This window comes from Ursus arctos, unplaced genomic scaffold, assembly GCF_023065955.2.
Source record: "Ursus arctos isolate Adak ecotype North America unplaced genomic scaffold, UrsArc2.0 scaffold_31, whole genome shotgun sequence".
Classification (NCBI taxonomy): Eukaryota; Metazoa; Chordata; class Mammalia; order Carnivora; family Ursidae; genus Ursus; species Ursus arctos.
Window position 1 is genome coordinate 31,860,540 of NW_026622997.1, and position 20,872 is coordinate 31,881,411.

At 41.9% G+C, this 20,872-nt stretch overlaps 1 protein-coding gene across 3 annotated transcripts in view; it reads right to left on the reverse strand.

Annotated features, from left to right (window-relative positions):
• Positions 1-20,872, reverse strand: part of BTBD9 (BTB domain containing 9) — a 410,047-nt gene that overhangs the window by 63,436 nt on the left and 325,739 nt on the right. For all 3 annotated transcript variants that reach the window (XM_026482809.4, XM_044378324.3, XM_048225847.2), the window contains exon 9: positions 17,120-17,227. In XM_026482809.4, the coding sequence (XP_026338594.1) occupies positions 17,120-17,227 (108 nt within the window). The remainder of the gene's footprint in view (positions 1-17,119; positions 17,228-20,872) is intronic.

Sequence of the window (20,872 nt, forward strand, 5' to 3'; positions counted from 1 at the left end):
CCTTCTGTGCCAAAAGGCACAATCATCTTTTAAATGGGAGGTCAGCTCAGGCAACTTCTGCATTTGAGTTGCCACCGTTTACCGATGTCCTGGTGTTAGCAGGTCAGACACACCGAAGCGCCAGGCAAGAAATCTGCACGAAGGTCAGCTCTGTGACAGACAAATGGCAGTGCCCGGCGGTCATGGAAGTACCAGGGCTCTCATTAACATGATTCCTAAGACTTCCCTGATATCACAAAATCAACAGCTGTGGGTCTTGCTTAAGCCATCTGATAGGGGTAAGTGGTTACCTAGAGGCCTACAGAAATGGACGAATGAATAGATAATGCGAGCAGTATCTCAGAAGGGGAGAAGCCTGTCTAATGAAAACACAATCTTAATTTATTATAGGAAAACACTGAATTTTATGGTGTTCTGAGCACCTAGGGAAAGTCAGGAGATGCCTTTAAATAGAGGTGGGGAGGATTTCATTCTAAAGCTTGAGTCCATGGCTCTTCTGAAAGTATTTCCCAATGATTAAAAAAAAATCATAGCCAGAACCCCATCCAATCTTGACAGTGTGTGACTCCAGAGAAAAGTACACCGCATAATAGCCCTCTTCCTCTCTCAGGGAAGAGCACCAAGTCATCTAGGGTGAATTCACTTTATACCCAAGATATAATCTCTTATAGGAAATTTAAAACAATAACTTGAGACTTGGCAGTTTTATCATCCAAGCTATTGGGCTAAGCTTCAAGCTGCTAATCCCTTGAGGAAAAGCATCGCCAGGAGACAGCTAAAATGAGCTTAAGAATGTATATAGTCATTTTATTATAAATGGCTACTTCAGAATCATTTTGTTTGACTTTGACTCGTTCAAGGCAAGATTAGCCAATATACATTTTGGACACACTTGGAAAACAACCTGTCAATCAGTCTGTGAGAAGAAAGATGCCTATGAAAATTCATCATATTGGTGAGGGGGAAAAAAACACCCACATTTTGGCTATTGCTAAAAGCCAAGCAGAAACCTCCTGTTACCAAGGATAAGTGGAAAATTACTGCTTATTATATGGTATTCCCCAGTTTACAGAGACTGCAAGTGCTCATTACAAACCGCACATCACACTTATCTTATCATCAGAGAGGGCGGCCAGAGCACGGGCACGGGTGTGCAACACAACACACTCAGTTTGCTAAGCCTCCCTATGGCTGAGGGTATTGTTGCCAATACAAAGGTAACAAAGAAGTGGACTGGCTGAGTGTGCAGGCTGTCTTCCTGCCGTCTCCACGAAGATCTGTGCTCAAAGGTGCACCTGAACTTCCCTCCACCAGGCTGAAGGGAGAAGGAGTGATCTTTATTTATCTACTGAGGCCAAGCCCCTGCCTTCGACGTAGTGTGTGGGTCCAAATTTAGCATGCTGCTTGCTCCCATAAATGTTATCCCTCCTGATTCACTCAGAGAAGATTTGGTCTAGCTGAGTGTGTCAGAATCCACAAATGCCCCTATTCACGTTTGGATCCAAGCCCTTCAGTGACTATGGTCCTGACTGATTGGAAAAGCTTAATTAACGAGCCCATGAGAGGAAGAGGGTGCCCGCCCAGCGCCGTGCCTGACCTAGAGCAGTGGCTCAAAGCAGATCTACCAAGGTAACGCGTGGATAAACAGCAAATGTGCAGTTAACACAGGCCCACGCCCCACAGACTAGGGGCTTTAGTGGGGCAGTGATTCAGCATTAGCTGAAAGATAATCTTCATTAAGGAAGTGACAAAAGGAGAAAATAGTATATCTGAGAGTATCAGTTGTTCCATCCCCAAATACGAATGATTTGCAAGACTGTGTGCCCTATCTTCCCTGTTCTCATCTCCTCAGAAATTTATAAAGTTAATTAATATTAATGTAAGAATATGTTATTAATGCACTGTGAAGGTATAAATTGAAAACAGACTAGAAATCCAAAAACGAATGCATCTGTAATTGTAGATGACAGCACATCCCACGTCTTACTAAACACCTGATTACTGCTTCACGTTATTGTGGTTCTCTGTCCTCGCAGGGCAGTATAACCACATCTCCGGCCATGGGAGGCCTTCAACGAGTCTACCTGAAGCACCTGCAAACAGGTAGTGGCTGTAATATGAGGGGCTCAATGGTGCTACGAGAACACCAACTTTAGAATCATATCCTCTTGTTAGTTCAAACCTGTGATCCAACATTACATTAGGGTAGGTTTGGATTTTCATTTGAATTAGGAAAAATGAATTGAGAAGATTCGGAAATGCGAAACAAAGAAACAAGCTTCCATGACCCCCTCCCCCCGCCCCAGCAGACCCTAGAAAAAAGACCACGCATTTCAAAGCTCCAGCAGTCAGAATTTCTACGAAGCCTATATATCCACTGCCAAGTCCTAGAGAATTCAGTGACTCCCTGCAGAATTAGGTAGGAAAAAAGAACAATAGGAACAAGTTACTTTCCGCTAATAGCGGCGGCACCCACGCCGGCTGCCCTCTTTGCCGGAGCATCAGCCCCAAGGAAGACGCTTACACTAAAGGCTCTGAGGAGCACAGATAAGGAAGCAAGGGATATTATCCAGGTTCTTTCATCAGAGGAAAATCACGACCCCTCTGGTACCAGTTTAATGTGCAATTGCCTGGAGAGAGAAGGACCGACATGATGGTGACTTTCCTCATCCCCTCGAGGTCAAGACCACGAAGCCACGTTGCCGGGAGTGCAAACATTATTTTGCTCTGTTCGGGTTTACTACGTGGGCTCTGTACTGTTGTATAAATTTGGATGAAGAGGTGAAAAGTGTATGAGCAGGAAGCACTCAGGAACTCCCTCCAAAGCAGCTGTAAATGTGTACAATTCCAGATGGTCACCACTCTGAAACCGCACTTCAAAACTGTAAGAAAAGTTTATCACTGACACTCTGTACGTAATTTACAGTGCCGTGGTGAAATTCTCTTCCATTCCATTTCAAGGGCTTGTGAAAAGCAAATGTCAACTGTGGGGGAACTATGCTTTACGGATCTTGGCTTAAAACCGAGGAGAAACACACATGCAAGTCTCTTTTGGTAGAAGGAAATAGTCTAATAAATGGCCTAATGAACAGTGTAATGATTTGTTTTAAGTAGGCGATAGGAAGGAAAGGGAAGAAAAACAGAAGCTAATAGACTCCAAACCGAGATAACAAAGCCCTAGGTGATTTGATATAGAGACTATGCTTTTAAAACCTATTTTTAAAACATGAACTATGATACAGCTAACAGGCTGGATAAATTAATATTCTGTGGAAGAAGTTGCAGTAAGAGCAAAATAGAAGATCATATAAAAATGCAAGTGGATTTGTAATCTATAGTCTTCATCACGCCTTCTGGAAGGTGAGTCGACTTCTGACTTGTACTCTTGTGTGATTTTTAACTCAGAAGTTCACAGCTTCCTTTGGTCAGGAAATCACCACTGTTTGCAGTTACTATGTGGGCCAGCAGTAAGCGACTAGGTTCCAAACCCATCTTTTCAGAACCACATCCCTAACTCCATGCTACATTCCGATCATGTCTATATTCTCATAGCCCTTATAGGACTACTTCTCACTATGGTCTTATAGGCCATGCAACATTCTGGGAACAAGGGCTTCAGAATCAGGAGATCTGGACTGGAATCTGGACCCTTCCATTAGCTGAGAACTCAGGGAGGCATCTGTACTCTGTACCTGTCTCAGAGTCTCACGTATAACATGAGAGGCTTCGGCTGTAACTTCCAAGGTACTTTCAGTTAAACCATTTTATGAATACAGGATCCTGTTTTGTATTTTATACTTTGAGTGTGCATGTGCCGGTGTGTGTATGTGTGTGGTGACGGTTCCTGAATGTTCAGAAGTTGTGGACAGCCTGTAAGTTCCTTCGCAGAAGTGTCTTCCCGTCTCCTAGTATCCTCTCTCACGATGGAGCCTTTACCTAGTAGGGTCACTCAACAAATACGAGACTGAATCAAAGCTGGCTGGGCTATGCATTTTATTACAGACCTAGTAACTGAGGCTACTCTGAGAAAATCTGGCCTGTACTTCTAAGGGGTAGATCCCAGTGCACCTTGAAAAATGGCTAGCTTTTTAAGAAGCAAACTTCCTCCCAGCCTAGTCCCTTATTTCCTCCCTCCTCTGAGACGGACCCAAGAAAAAGGGAATGCTGTCAGGCTACATGGAAACAAAATACAATGGGGCATTCAGCAAATGGAGCAGTTGCCTGTATTTGGGAGGAGAAAGATCAAGGAAGAACTCACAGGGCGTTTTTGGCTGGGTCTTGATGGGAACAGGGTGGGTTAGACACATGAAGACCAGCCAGTGGAAATAATGATAATTAGCTGATCTAAAGCATGGACTCATTTGGCAACAGCAATTGGGCCAGACTGAAAGGGAAAAATGATACCAGTAAGGAGAGAGTTAAAGAAATAAAGGTAAGGAAGTTTGGTGCGAGTCCGATAAGTATGGTAATTAGATATTTGAAATCCGAACATGAAGTCTAACAGTAGGGCAGGATATTTGAAAATGAGATGTTTGGGAAAAGCTGGTTGTGTAGAGACAGAAGGCGACTCAGGCAAAGATCTGAGATTTTTGTCAGTCGGCCAACTGGAGGTGCCTGTTCAGGAGAGTAAGGCGTCTCGGCCAGACTGGTCCCACCCAGCAACACTGTTCCAGATACCAAAACAAGAGATGCAGATAGAGTACAGACTGAGGGAAATCACTACAATCGTCTAATGGAGAGGCACGAAGGTCTGAGTTGAGATGGAGGCAGCGGGAACAGAATAAAGAAAGAAAGGGTATCAAAGAAAAGACACGGTTCCTGACTGGCTGTGCAGGGGCAAGGAAGACGCAAGAGTCAAAAGGATAAGATGCCCAGGAGAAGGGGCTTACCACCAACACGAGCAGGGCTTTACAGGGAAAGAGGACAATGAGCTTAGTTTTAGACAAGGTGAGTTTGTGAAGCCATTCGAGAAGGGGACAAAACTTAATGAAAACTATGAATGAAAGAGACAGCAGAAGCCAAGAGAATAAATCACATAGTCAAGGAGGAGTGCTGTTTTAGCTCTAAAAATTGGTTCTATGTATATGCTGGATCCCTGAATTCACAGGAACTAGGTTTTTCCTTTTCCTTTCTTTTTTTAAAGATTTTCTTTCTTTCTTTTTCTTTCTTTCTTCTTTCTTTCTCTCTCTCTCTCTTTCTTTCTATCATATGAGTGGGGGGGAAGGGCAGAGGGAGAAGGTAGGAGGAGGGAGAGAGAGTCCCAAGAAGACTCCATGCCAAGCTCAGAGTCGGATGTGGGGCTCAATCCCATGACCCCAAGATCATGGCCTGAGCTGAAATCAAGAGTCGGACGCTTAACAGACTGAGCCACCTAGGGGCCCCTTTTCCTTTTTTTAACCCAGGAAGAAAATCTGAGCCCCTTAGCACTCTGGGATATAGCTGAGTCGGCCTTAATCATGGTGAGATTACCAAGACAGCACTCCTCACTCGGACCCAGAGACAAATGGAGGCAGGCCACTTTAAGAGATATGATCGAAACTACAGTGACTTTTCTTCCTGCTGCCTTTGTTCGCTGACTAATAAATAGGCTCTACTTTCCTTTTCCTGCAGAGGTACATGCTGACTATTCATTTTTATACATGGATTTCTCTGATGACATACTCCGGTGTCTCTCTGTGCTCAACTTGCTTTCCCTCATTAGGGTTATGTGATTCTGGCTTTAGAGGCCCACTGAGGGGCTGTCTGCATTGCTTTCTCAGCAACGCCTCTCCCAGGGAAGGGGTTCATCAAGGCTTGGTCATGGTAAGGGGTGCCTCTGAGGCATCACTCTGGATGGTGCTGGGACAGGACCCTCTGCAGCCATCCTGAAACCATGGGAGGGATCCAGAGCTCCAGGACTCCAGAGTGAGGTCTGTTCTGTTGGATAGACTCTACCTGCCCTGCTGGGAGAGGTGCCTGGACTGCCTGGACAAACGGTTTAGAGTTCCTCTCCAGAGGATAAGGCCAGTTGTTTTTTTTTTAAACCTTTTACTCTAAAAATCTAGAGAAGCAATTGAAACATATTAATCTGACAAACTCGGGATTTTAAATCAAATCAATTTCCAAAGTGAAAGGGGCACAGCTGGCAAACAGGTTTTAAAGCACTTGGCCCCTCCATAAAGAAAAACTTCACTCTTCCGAAGAGTGGTTAAAAATAAAGGTAATGGACTTCCAGCCAGTAAGCGATCTCAAGTGATAAACTGTTACCAGGGGATCCAAGTCATTAACTTGAGGGGCAAGGGTAGATGTGGAGCCCAGAGAAGACGGGGCCTCTGGCAATGACTGAAATTGTGGAGAAAGGCTGTAAATGAATCAGCGATAACAGATCAATAGGGGATTAATAAAGAGAAGTTGGGAAGACACGCTCCTGGGCTACGAGGACTACATTATTAGGGTCAACGAGCAACTTTTATGCTCTCCCACAAACTCTTCCTTGCTCCATGGACTAGCCTCTGAACGGGGACGGACAGACTTCCTGCGCGAGCCCTGTGAAGGCGACAGCTCCGGACGGCAGCCGAATACACGGAACCGACATGTATCATGACTGCAGACAGAGTGGTAGCACTGTCCGTCCATTCACTCAGACAACAATACAAGTGCTAGGTCCTCGATAGGCTACCATGGGTAAGAATAAAATAGACCACATCCCTGCTCTGACGGAGCTTACGTTCTAATGGGGAAGAACAACAGTAAATCTAATACTACGCTAAGGAATGGGTCATTGCAAACTGCACTGTCAGCTCTGAAGGACAATAGCTCAGTTCTACGAAAGGGAATAACAAAGCACTCTGATTGAGACAGGTGATCGGGGCAGATTTTCCTGAGAATGTGGCCCTTGAGCCAAGGATACTGGGAGTTAACCAGTCAAAGCACAGGGTGTGGGCTCCAGATAGAGGCCGTGGCAGGTGCAAAGGCCCTGTGGGAAGGCTGAGCATGATGCATGGTGGGACATGAGAGGAAACCAGGTCGATGTGAACACAGACAGCACAGGAAGACTGATGCAGGAAACGTCTGCAGAGATAGGAGGGGGCCAGATTTTGTAGGCACTCTAGGCCATGTGAAGAATTTAGGTCTTTATCGAGAGAGCAATAGGAAGCCAGTTGAGGGTTCAAGCAGGTATAAGGTCAGATTTGTCCTTGAAATGTGCCACTCTGGCGACAGTAAGTAAACTTGAGGGAGGGTACGGAGGGAACATGGTGGGGGCAATTAGCAGAATGGAGGAGAGGAGAGAGATGATAGTAGTTGAACTAGTGTGATCTTGATTGATTCTTGTCATTTGGAATATAATATTAGTATGAAAGTTATTCCATAATGAAAGAAAAATCTTTCTGACCATGAACATTTTAAGTGTGCTTACACAGCTCACTGAGAAAGTTTTACTGAGGTCTGTTCATTTTTTTAATGACAGGCACAGAAAAAATTATTATCTTCACAGAGTAGGGAGAAGAGCTCTCAGCTTCTCCCTTCCGATCATTGCTATCCAAGGGGACTTCATGTCCTTCCCGCTCCCTCACCTGTCAAATGCTGTGGGTGGGGAGAGGTCTCCCCACTGGTGGTCCACAGAACCTGCTGATAGCTCTGAATTTAGAACCTGGCTCACCTACTTAGCATCAAAATCTACTTTCCACATGGATCCCAACATATGGGTAAAGTATTGCATAAAAATTTTCTGTAGAACAAAAGATAAATGCCTTCTCTAGAAGGGTAGGTATGAGTCACTGTCTCCTTACTGATGTTTTCTACTCCAAAATATTCATCTACTTCTGGTACTTTATAACTGTGTGAACAACAGTCTGATTAACACGTGTCTCCAAGTCTATTCTAATGGACAGAAGCCTTCTACAGGGCAGGCTCTGATATCGCTGCCTCATTAGCCCAGGGGTCTGCCTGGTATCAGACCTGTCCTCCATGTGTATATGTGTTTTATCTGAATTGTTACCTTTTTCATTTTTCTTTTCTTTTTTTTTTTTTTTTGCCATTCCTCTTACAGGTACATGTTTCTTTATCGTTCAAGTTCTAAAACTCGTGACAAAATTAACACCAATGCTTTTGACCTTTAAAAAAAAACAGGAAAGAACATGACTGGCTTTTTTCATTACTGTCAAAAGCTGTGTAGAAAAATGGAATTAAGTCTGAAAAGAGGAAAATAAAATCTCCATCGAGCATTTTTACAGTGACAATAACACAACCAGAGCCCATTAATTGGCTCCCTCTTTAAGAAGGAGCAAGCAAGCACACTCCTCCAACCTCGCAGGGACAGGCGTCTGGGCAGATAAGGGTAACTAGCTGTTAGCACAGCAGAGACTTGGAAGAAATAGTAATATTTCAATACAGGACCTCTGCCACAGCCAAGAGCTGCAATCCCATCCTGGAGACTAAAACTTGACACTTTGTATGAACTTCTTCTGTCTTTGGTCTCAATGGTGGAGACATTTCCTTCTTTAAAACCCCCTTTTGTTCTATTGCATCCCATTAACGGGGCAAGCCCTCTGTGCACAACCCCTAGGTCGCATGGTTAGCAGCAACCTCCTGGAACCAGCCCAAGATTTTCGTTTTGTTAAGTATCAGGCTAAGAAACAAAGCTGGCGGAAAGGAGGCGTTCTCAACTTTAGCACGGACAATGGCCAAGAAGATACACAAATTCACAGGCAAGGTAAATGGTCCAGGATCAAATGTCTCATTTTTCAATCTTGCTACACTTTGGAAGAGTTTTCTGAGGCTGTAACTCTCCACCTTTAATTTATCTCGTTGTCCTCAACCACTGCAAGCACTTAGAAAAAGAAACATGACTCCCTTTCTAAGATTCCTGGTGAATAAATAGCAGCAGCGACAGAAACAGACCCCAGAACAGAAGGCTGCCCTTCCCCAGGACTAAATGACAGTATATTCAGCAAGGAGGACATGGATATTCTGTGATATTAATACCATCACACCGAAGACCAGGGAGAAGGTGAGCTGACCCCACAGAGGCCTCTCCAGGTGACACAGAGGCTGTCAAAATGCTTCTCAGGGAAGGCACAGGGGAGAAGCTTTCTCAAGATGCTGTGACCCACAGAGGTGCTCCAAGGTCTCAAGGAGGCCGGGCCCCTCTGAGAGGGGAACTCAGGCAGAAATGGACTTTCGCAGTCCTGGGGAAAGGCAAAAGGAGGAAGTACTCTCACAGAACTGGGCCTTAAGGGGCCCGAGGGGAGAAGAAGCATAAGGAAAATGTAGCTCAGGTGTCCTTTGCAGGGAAGCACAACTTGTGCTCGGGGTAAGTGGCTTCAAGGTTCCGGAAAGCTCCTAGGATATTGCTATGGACAGCACTTATTTAATTTCTTTAATTTATTGCTGGCAGTGAATAAACCATGCCAGTCTGCCGGCATATGCTGCGTAAATAACACAAGGACAAACAGCTACAAAAACATTTACAACTGCAGCAAGAAAAAACATCTTTTTCAAATAAAGTCTTCTTTTTGATTGTAAAAGAAATATATGTAAATTGGTCAAAAAACTAGAAATTATTTACATAATCCCAGTACACAGAGGCAGCCAATAACAACATTTTGGCGTATCTCCGTTTGGCTTTCTTCTTCCATGTTTTTCCCACTTGTGACAATACTTCTATAGTTTTGTACTCTGCTTCAAAAATACCTTATTATATAAGTATTTCCTTACGTTATTAAAAATTCTTGACAACATTTTTAACGAACACTGAGGGTGGAGAAGAAAACTTATTTAGGAGGGAATCCAGATAGTATATCTGGCAGGCAGACTGCTCGTGAGAAAACTCAGCTAAAAACTAGAAATCCTAGGTAGTTCTGGATTATGGCTATAGAATTCTTAAGTGGAAAAAGAACAATTTCAGTCATATCAATGATCAATTCTTTGTAACTAGTAATTTATATTTGCTAAAATGTTTGCCAAGGGCATAGTCTTGGACAGATGATGGCTGAGATGATTAGCATTTCTATGGACAAAACGATCAGTCTCTGACACCATAGTGTCTATGACACCATAGACAAAGTGAAGAAATGGCTAAAAAATGAACATGAATGAAGTCAGTAAGTTAAGGAATATATGCTGGCAGTAAACACGACAGCTGTGTAACGTGAGAAAGGGACAGCTAGGCACAAGGAAGGAAAGGAAAAGGATTTGGGGTCATTGGGGAGTTCAACAGCCCATGTAGTAGAGCTTTTGGGGATTCAAGCTGAAGACAGATGACACACGCTGACCCTTCTCCCTTCCTGGAAACCAATGAGGTAACATCAAAGAAATACAAAGGGAATACACTCATAAAGGTGTTGCAAACTGGAGGAAAGACATAAGCAAATCCAGACTTTTGTGAATTTCTAGAGAATGGCAGAGGGATGGATGTTATTTACAAATCTGAGAGGAGCAGGGTAGGTCTCCATCTCGAAGCAAAGCGAGCAGGATAAACCAAAACGGCCCACACCTAGCCGTGTCACTGTGAAATTTAACACCTCCGAAGCAAAGCGAGCAGGACAAACCCAAATGGTCCACACCCGGCCGTATCACTATGAAATTAACACCTCCAACAATGAGAAGATCCCAAGGCTTCTACAGGGAAAAATACATTACGACAAATAATAAGAATCAGATTCTATGACATTTTTCATCAGTAACATTAGATGCTATTTGGCAATAAATCCAAGCTTTCAAAATTCTGAAGGAACTGAGTTCTAAACCCAAACTATGATTCAGGCATGCAAAAATTCTGAAAATTTGCCTTTCACATACCCTTTGTTTCTGAAAACAATTCTGAATACATTCACTCTGTGCAATGCCTATGAGAGATCTTGACTGAGACCCACAAAGTCTTACTTAGCTTTGGATTCACCCAAGAGAGCGAACAGAAAACACTATGCCACTAGAGTAGCAGCAGGCATTTCTCTTTAGTGGGAGTCCCTGCAGTGGTCTATACCACTGAACAGGAGCTATTCCCGCTGGCATGCAAGATGACAGCTCAGGTGAAAGTGGGCAGGTGCGGAGCCACTCTGGCTCAGAAGCCTCATATTCCAAATTGAAACTATTATCTCTTGAAATAGCTCCATAAACAAAGATTCCAGAGTTTTCACAAGGGACGTGCCTAGTCACACAAGTCATCACACTCGGGAAACCCAAAGCTATGGCTTCCAACCAGTTACTTATAGGCCTCCCAGGCCAGATGCAATTTACCAATCAGGGGTAATTTTCATCATAAGCAATGTCGCCTAATAGCTGACACTCCACCTCTCTCAGGTTTTCAGGGGAACAGATCTAAAAAGGTAACTGGGCTCAAGGTCAGTATCTCACTACAAAGGAAACAGGGTTTGTTAATCCTTTATCCACATTTTACAAGAAGAAAAAGAAATCCAAGAAAGAGTGAAACCAAGCTAGATAGGAAAGAAAAAGAAACTTTTGTTATATAGTAGGCCTAGGAAGCAGTCTGTTCAAAATTAACCAATAAGCAAACAGTATGCCTCAGAAACTTCTGTAAATAGGAAAAAGAGGCAATTAGAAACTCTAAGAAAATAAAAAGCTAGCTAATATGAAGCTATTTACTTATTACATGGGGAATAGTTGTGAGCAAATCCATCTGATCTGAATACAGTACAATACTTCCAAGAGGGACACAAGTTTAGTGACGTAGAGTATTTCCCTCACCGGACATCCAATGAATTATAGATCCGTAGTGAGCAGTGTTTACACAATCACCGTATCGTAATGAGTTTCTAGTGGTTTTCCCTTTTCAAGACCAATTCATAGTTAACACAGGGAAGATTTAACTATAAGTTACAAAACAGAAAATAAGTGTTGTAAATCTTTACAATGCCAACATGGCGGGACGGTTAACAGAAGATGGGGACAGAGAAAGGGCAATGTAGGGTGGTAATGTCTTCATACATAGTAGGGAGTCAAGGAATACTCTCTACAACTGATGTATCAAAATACAGAGATTTAAGTATATTGTTTAATTTTAAAAGGTAAGTAGTTAGCAGAACTAAAGAGAAAAATATAACAAAAAATGAGAAATAGTTAAGTGAGCTAAATTCCTCATTCTTTATAGCGAGGAGTTAGTAAAGCTGATAAATAAACACAGATATAAAAATATTATTTATAGTTGAGACGTTATAAAAACTAAAAAAAAAATAGTCAAAAGCAGTTAATTCTGAGGAATGGAGCACAAGACGGGAAGGTAAAATTTTACTTTGCACGTATATCTTTCTGTATTGTTTAAATTACTTTTCCATGCATAGTTTACATTTATAATAAAAAAGCTGATGTTAGTGTCCTACTGTATTGACACAGATTTAGGGTTCAACAATTTAGAAGACAGTAGAGAAAAGGAATCGAAGATTGGAAAGTGAAATCTTTTGGAATGAGGCTAAAGGGTACAGGATTAGATGATGTGAAAAAAGAGGGGTAAAAAGTAATTTTATAAAATCAGCTAATACATTTGCAACATGGATAAACGTCAAGGGCACACAGAGAAAGACAAATAAATACTGTATAGTCTTACTTAAACATGTAATCTTAAAAAAAAAGAACTTATGGAAACACAGAACAGGCTGGTAGTTGCCAGAGGGGTGGGAAGGGGATGGGCGAAGGGGATCAAAAAGCACAAACTTCCAGTTACAAGATCAATAGGGTCTGGGGATGGAACGTACAGCACGGTGACTACGGTAAACGAGACTGTAGTGCATATTTGAAAGTTGCTAAGGGAGTAGATCTTAAAAAGTTCTCACTGCAAGAAAGAAAACTGTGAGGTGACGGATGTGTTAACTAAGTTACTGTGGCGATCACTTCGTTATATATATCATTATCCTGTACACCTTAAACTTACACGAGGTTACATCAACTATATTTGAATAAGCTGGAAAAAACCCCAATCAGTCTATACCAAAACATGGTTATCTGTCAGAAAATTAGCCTTTATCCTGAGAGTAAAACAAGCAAAGCTCCAACGAAAGGACTTAGCATAGCAGTAAAGGACAACATCCTGCTCCAGGAGCAGAGGGTCTTATGCAGAGACCCTGGGGAATCTCATTCCCTAGTTATTTTGCAGAGGAGCAAAAATCTCTCCTTTGATTTCCCGACGAGGTAGAATGCTATCAAGAGGCACAGCTGGGATCCCTAAAGATCCTACAGAATTTCATTTATAACATGACTCACATTTATAACATGACTCACATTTATAACATGACTCACATACTTTATTTCAAAAAAAAGGGAGGCTATAATTTTTGAAGCTAATAGAATCTTCTCTTGAGGACTGCCCTGGAGTATATTAGTTAAAGAGGAAAGGCTTTTCTCTTTTGTCGTCTGCATATCTTCTATTTCTTAACACCTAACTCGAAAATGAAAGGCACACTACATTCGGTTACGCCTCCAAACATAAAGTCACAACCTTCAGTTTCATTGATTCTTAGGGGGTTAAAAGGCACTTGCCTTCTTGCTACTACTCTTGTTCTTATATTATTTATTAATCTGTAAAAACACGTATCACTATAGCATATAAGTGCTAACGCAGAAGGTTAAAAACATAAATTATTTAAATCCACCAACTAATGGAAACAAAATACCAAGAAAAGGGGAAAAAAGATGTTGATGACTTAATACAAAGCTACGGGGGTGGGGGGGCGCCTGGGTGGCTCAGTCGGTTAAGCGTCTGCCTTCAGCTCAGGTCATGATCTCAGGTCCCTGGGATCAGCCCCCTATCAGGCTCTCTGCTCAGCAGGGAGCCTGCTCCTCCCTCTGCCTCTGCTGCTACCCCTGCTTGTGCTCTCTCACTCTCTTGCTCTCTCTCTCAAATAAATAAATAGATAAATCTTAAAAATATATATATAAAGCCACTGGGAAGGATCTAAAGAGTGAATGCATTTTTGAATCAAGAAAAAAACCATTTAAATAACTATAAAACCATTATGATATATACCTGGGTCAGTAGTTAGTCAACAGTTCCTGTTAAAAACCCATTCTGTATCACACCTTCAGCAGGAGAACATAAAGAGATGAGGCACCTAATTTATAACACATAAAATGACAGACGAGATGGGTGATGGTAACCAGTGAGATGTGGAAAAGATGGGGAAGCAGAGGGGCTGGCCTGTCAGCTGTACACTCAGTGAGCAATGGCTCTGAAAAGATAAATGGGCAGTTGTTCATGGGCCTGGAAGGCCTTCCTGTTGTATAAAAAGGGTTCTAGGTGCTTGGAAATAAGCTAATCATTTCATTTCCCTGTTTCCATCATCTAGCTGGGCTTAGCCCTCTTTAGTAAGGCTTCATGGTACAATAGAAAGAGCCCTCCATTTTCCCTTTTATAAAATGAGGACAATATCCCACAAGGTGTTTTATGTTCAGGACAAAATAAGACAAAATACAAGAAAGTCACAGAATACTAGGTACTCAGTAATTGATAGTTTTCTTTTTTTTTTTTTAAGATTTCATTTATTTGACAGAGAGAGACAGCGAGAGAGGGGATCATGACCTGAGCCAAAGGCAGATGCTTAACGGCTGAGCCACCCAGGCACCCCAATAATTGATAGTTTTCTTATCCAACGGCAGAGATGGCTACAAGATGTGTGCTCCGCTGAGAAGGGGCTGCCCAGCCGGAACTATGGTTTCCAGGCCTACCAGCAGCTAGTGCGGTAAATGACTACTTCTCCTCAGTTGAATGCAAGCGGAAGGGATGGTCACTACACCAGGCCAAGGCTGTTCAGAAGGACCTGGTGTACCTTCTCTCTGTTCTTTCCCCATTTGCCAGCTAGATGCAGATGTTGCTGATGAGGCCCCAGATGATGGCAGAGCCACAAGAAGGAAGATGCCTGGGTTCCTGAGTGAGTCACCTGTGGAGAAGAGCCACCTGACCACCAGGAAGGCCCATACTGCCAGCTACATGACTGAGAAACTATTGTGTTAAGGCACTGGAAATGTTGACGCCACTTTCTGTTATAGCAGCAAGTGTTACCTTAACCGACGGAAGCATTAAACGTGCTCTTTAATAATTACGATCACCATGATGGTAAGGATGTTAGGCATTGCATCACACAAGCCATCATTAATGCTGTTATGAAATCTTGGCCAAGTAAGCACACAAAAAGATGTTCGACATCATTCTCCGTGAGGAAAATGCAAACTGAAACCACCACTTCACTCCCACTAGGATGGCTGTGAACAAGAAGATAGACAGTAACAAGTATTGGCAAGAATGGGGAGAAATTAGAACCCTCCTGCATTGCTGGTGGGAATGCAAAATGGTGCAGCTGCTGCGGGAAAGTTTGGCAGTGCCTCAAAAACTTAAACACAGAGTTACCATAAGACCCAGCAATTCTACTCCCAGGAATATACTCAAGAGGACTGAAAACATATGTTCATACAAAGGCTTGCACAGGAATGTTCATAGCAGAAATACTCATTTTAGCCAAAAAGTGCAAACAATTCCAATGTTCATCCACTGATGAATGGATAAACAAAATGTGACATATATATTTGCATATTATTTAGTCATAAAAAAGAACGAAGAGCTGACACACAACGCAACATGAATTAAGCTTGACAAAAGTATATGTTAAGTGAAAAAAAAGCCAGAAGGAAAGATCACATACTATACGATTCTGTGCATAGGAAATGTCCAGAATATGCAAATCCATAGAAAGAAGGGAGATAACTGGGGGTGAGGGGCTGTGGGAACTGTGGCACTGTCAGAAAATGGAAAGACTGTTACTGGGTAGGAGGTTTCCTTTTGGGGGTGATGAAAATGTTTGAAACATTAGACAGTAGGTATGATTGTCCAACTCTGAAAATACACTAAAAACCACCGGACTGTACATTTAAAAGGGGGAATTGTATGACATGTGAATCATATTTCAATGATAAAAAAAGAGAAATCTTTGGGTGCCTGGGTGGCTCAGTCAGTTAAGTATCTGCCTTCAGCTCAGGTCATTCAGGGTCCTGGGGTCAAGCCCCGAGGTGGGCTCCCTGCTCAGTGGGAAGTCTTCTTCTCCCTCTGCTGCCCTCCCTACCCCACTTGTGCTCTCTTTTTTTCCCCTGTCTTTCTCAAATAAATAAATAAAATCTTTTTTTTTTTATTTTAAAGATTTTATTTATTTATTCGACAGAGATAGAGACAGCCAGCGAGAGAGGGAACACAAGCAGAGGGAGTAGGAGAGGAAGAAGCAGGCTCATAGCGGAGGAGCCTGATGTGGGGCTCGATCCCACAACGCCGGGATCACGCCCTGAGCCGAAGGCAGACGCTTAACCGCTGTGCCACCCAGGCGCCCCATAAATAAATAAAATCTTACAAAAAAAAAAAAAGAGATCTCCTCTATTTGCTTTATCTTGCCTCCCAGAGAATCTGGCTCTCCACAAAAAGGCACTGAGCTCTTTTTAGATAATGACAGGGAAAAGGTATGATTCTAGGATGCTGGGAATGTGCTAAATTTTAGCTGAGTGAGTTAAATGGGTATATACACGTGTACATACTCATTCTAGTCATGATCTCAGGCTGGTCAGACCCCCACAAGATCCTTCCTCCTAGCTTCTCCTACAACAATGTAAATACAAACAGAGGCCCAAAGCCATATGCATTAAATGACTAGAGACCTATAATACCAACCAAGCTTTCTTTCATTTAGGTAACAGTGTAGCTGACACTGAGATGAGATAAGTATTTATAGGTAAACCTGAGAATGATATGAGGGTGGGGAATGGAGTCCCAGAATAACTACTAAAGCGTGCATTGCATTGGCAAAATTCTGTAAGAAAAAAGTTCTAAAGGGGTAGTGTGCTACCGGTATCAGGGGTGGGGACCCAAGAGAGGATTGCATATGGAAATCCTTCTTTTCCCTGCTCAGGTACATGTCATTTTCAGGAGTCAAGTTCAAACCACCAAATAAGGAAAGCTTGTTTGATCACATAAAATAACTTCTCATCGAAGTACTTAATAGTCAAAACTGGAGTAAAGGATCATCAGGATGTTTTCATCCTCCAACCAAGAATAGAATTTGGTGACTCCATGAATCTGCATTAGAACCTTCCGAATCCACTGGAAAGACTGTCCTTTAAATTATAATAAATTCTGTGAAAAGACATAACTTACTTGCAGGAGACTTTAGTTCTGTCGGCCACCATGGTCCACTGTTGCTGGTTGGTGGAGACCTCAACATAGTAGCTGTAGCTTCGATCATCACAGTCCCAAAGCAGTAACCTGAACAAAGGAAAATACGTAAGAATGCTGTGAATGTTCCAACTGCCTGTTTCCTGACGCTGTCGGCACAAGGAAATCCATGTCTACTTTACCCCTCCTTCCTGTCTCCTTTGCCCCCCCCCCCCCCCCACTTCCAGGGCTGGAGAAAAGAAGTGAATCCCCAGCAAAAGTCTGGTGACAGGAGGTGGAGTCCATCTGCAGTGAGAGCCTTGTCTCTTTAGGAACTTACTTCACCAATAACCCAATCTCAGGCAGCCTATGTCCCCTGATTGGCTATGCTCTTCAGGTTGGCTGATCCGTGAGAAGATGCCCCCAAACCCTCCCTCCTGATTCATCTCCAGTTGGCTGGGCTGACCAAAAGTAACATCCCTGAGACTAGCATTCATGGAGAAATCTGTGCTTTCTAACTGATAATAACTAGTATGCCCCCAATGACCTCAATTATCATGTTTTAGAGTCCTTGTCATTCTTAGCAGACTTCTTGCATAGCTGTGGTACAATGATCTGATTTGAAGATACAAGCAAACATATATTCGTTAGTAAAACTTTCTTATTATTTAGAGATTGATTATTCGGGTTCTGTTCCTCACATCTCCTTTTTAGCTCAGATAAGAATCTGAGCATTGACTATGTGATTCCATTTACATGAAGCTCCAAAGAGACAAAATTCATCCCTGGTGACAGGAATCAGAACAGTGGTTACCTCTGGGAGAGGTAATGCTTGCAGAAGGGGATGAGGGGACCTTCCAGGATGCTGGAAGTGTGCTGATTCTGACCGAGTGGTAGTTCGTGGGTATACACACAGTAAATACCCAGTTGAGCTATACATGAAAGATGTGTGCCCTGTATGTGTGTTATTCCTCAGTTAAAAAAAAAAAAAAAGAATAAGAAGAGAATCTCAGTATTGTAATACAGGATTAGTCAACAGCCCAGTATTTTGCTTCTGACAGTGCCACAGTGCTGGGAGATGAGAGACCATTGTTTTCTATGATTTCAGCCTCAAAAAAAAAGAAAGAAAGAAAGAAAGAATTATGATTTCAACCTCAAAAATTCTTCTCATACAAGGTATCTATCGTTTCACATTTGGTCGGTCACACACATTTGCTTCCTCCAAAGGCCACAACAGAAAGTGAGCTCCCTGAAGGCAGTGCCTATGTCTCACTGATCTTTCTACATCCAGGTACTCAGCATGGCGTCTCACAGAGCCTAACTCAATGAATATTTATTTGTAACAACAGTAATAAGGAGGATTATTACTACCACAGTAGCCAACATTTCTTTAATGCTTATACTGTGTACCAGACCCTATGTTAAGTGCTCTATATAATTTATTCTATTAAATGCTTCCAAAATCCCCTTAGCAAGCATTATTATTCTCATCAAATTATAGATGGTGCAAGGAAGGCTTACCACTGTTAAGTAATGTGTCTATGCTCAAACAGTTAGTGCTGGCAGATACAGGGTTCAAACCTGGTGTCCTGGCCAAAGACCGTTTCTATCATCCCTCTGCCAAGTGCTTCCTTTACTCCCAGTTTATGGACCTGGGTTCCAATTTACAACGGCAACCTATCACTCTACAAAAGTAGTTCATATTATTTGCCCCTGATCTTGCAATGATAATCAATAAAAACCCTTTGCACAAGCTTAGTTTAGTGTCGCCCATAACGCTATTATTGGGGATTAGAAATGACACTGTGTTCCCCTTACCTTTTGTTCCTTGTTTTCAAGTGTAATTTTGTTTGCTATCAATGACTAAGCCCACACTACCTAATATTTTGGAATTCATCATTTAAGTAAAGCAGGAACAGGTCCCACCTTCACTCCCTTGAGTATTCCCCTTAATCCCCCTGAGTATTTAATCTCTCGAAGTACTCTGAATGAATCATACAGGATCCCGCCCTATTGTTTTTAAGTGTCTAATAATTCTGCTCTCAGATTATACCAGCTTGCCTGATAAGAAAGTGAATCATTTCCCTCATTAGTCATTTCCTCAAGTATTATTCTAGTTTCTTAGCATTTTTATGCAGTTGGCCTGTTAATTTATATTTACGTTGGGTAACTTTTAAAAGTGTAATTTTTGTTTCTATGTTTGTCTAGCTCTTTTAAAGATTACAGAAAGATTGTTGATCATCTTGTTTTAAAAAAATTCTACTCCAAACATATGGATTCTGTTCATAGATGTTCCATAGATGTTCTGGGCTGGGATAATTTATAACTCTGCCAGATTACAAACAAGAAAAAAGTCTTCAAATTGATTAATCAGTCTCTTTACTTAACAACCCTGGTAACAGGCTTTTCGGGAGACGACAACATGGAGGCTATTTCCCCAGTGAGATTTTGGATTATTTGTGGAGACCCAGGTTCACCATAATCCCTGCCGTTGTGGATAATCATGAATTAGTGTTTCTACCAGGGTATCTATGAAAATAATCAGGCCCTTTTGGGATCGAATCTAACCACATCTCAAAATATTTCATGGAAAAAGACTGCCCTGAGGAGATGGGGTATGAAGAAGATAAAAAGGAAGACCAATTATAAGTATCACAAATGCTCTAGTAGAAATTTCTGGAGTGATAGGATATCAAAAGAATTTTTAAAGTACTGCATATTTTGCCCCTTAGTAGCTTTTTCTATAAAGTCCTCCAACTTGTTTTGGGACAGATTTTTATTTTAAAATGAAGATCACCTGTAATTTCAATAATTTTGTAAAAACACATACACATGGTGCAAATTATTTGTAACTTGCTTCTTGCACTTCATGATTTATTATGAATACCTTTCTTCTGGATCTATCAAATTTGCTTCCTCATCGTATGTACTGGCTTCACAGAATTTCACCTTATGGATGTCCCATAATTTATTTAATCAGTTTCTTATTATCGAACACTTAGGTAGCTGGTAATATTAGATGACTAGGAAAACTCTGTGATGAACGTTCTTAAGCTAAATCTATGACTACTGCCTGTGAAAGTTTCTGTAAGTGAAACTCCTGGGGCAGAGTAGGTCAGGCCTTGACGTGTATTACAAAAAGGCTACACACTTCTCCCCCTTCCCCCAAGCAAAAGTCTGTACTAGTTTATACTCATATTACCAGCAGCGTATAACAAAAGTTTGTTTCTGTGCATCATTGCCGACATTGTGTATTATGTTTAAAAATACTGCCAATTTGATAGATGAAATCTATGTCATTATTTTAATTTGCAGCTTTTTACTTACCATTGAACTTGACACTACCCATTTTCTACTTACATTTATCCTTTGTTAGTGACTTACAAGACGCCCTCTGTACTTGAAGGATATTAATCTGCCGCCTATCATAGTTTGCATGCTGAAGGTATTGATTTTTATTAGCTCAGTCTATTGGTCTTTACTTCAATAATTCCTCCTGGTAGGCCTAGACTCTTTTTTCTGAACAGCAGCCAAATGCACACACCGGTTGAGACATCTCTTTTCTATTCTTCTATTAAGAGTCTCTGGGGGCTGGAAATGTGGGGTCATGGTGACTTCTGAGTGGAAAAGGGACACTGATGGATCTCAGGTTTTCAAGCCACCTACACTTCGGAGTTTTTAAGAGAGATTCTAATTCATGTGCCCGGATGAATATTTGTTTGGAATTTAGGCTTAGTCAGGAATGAAAATCCCTCT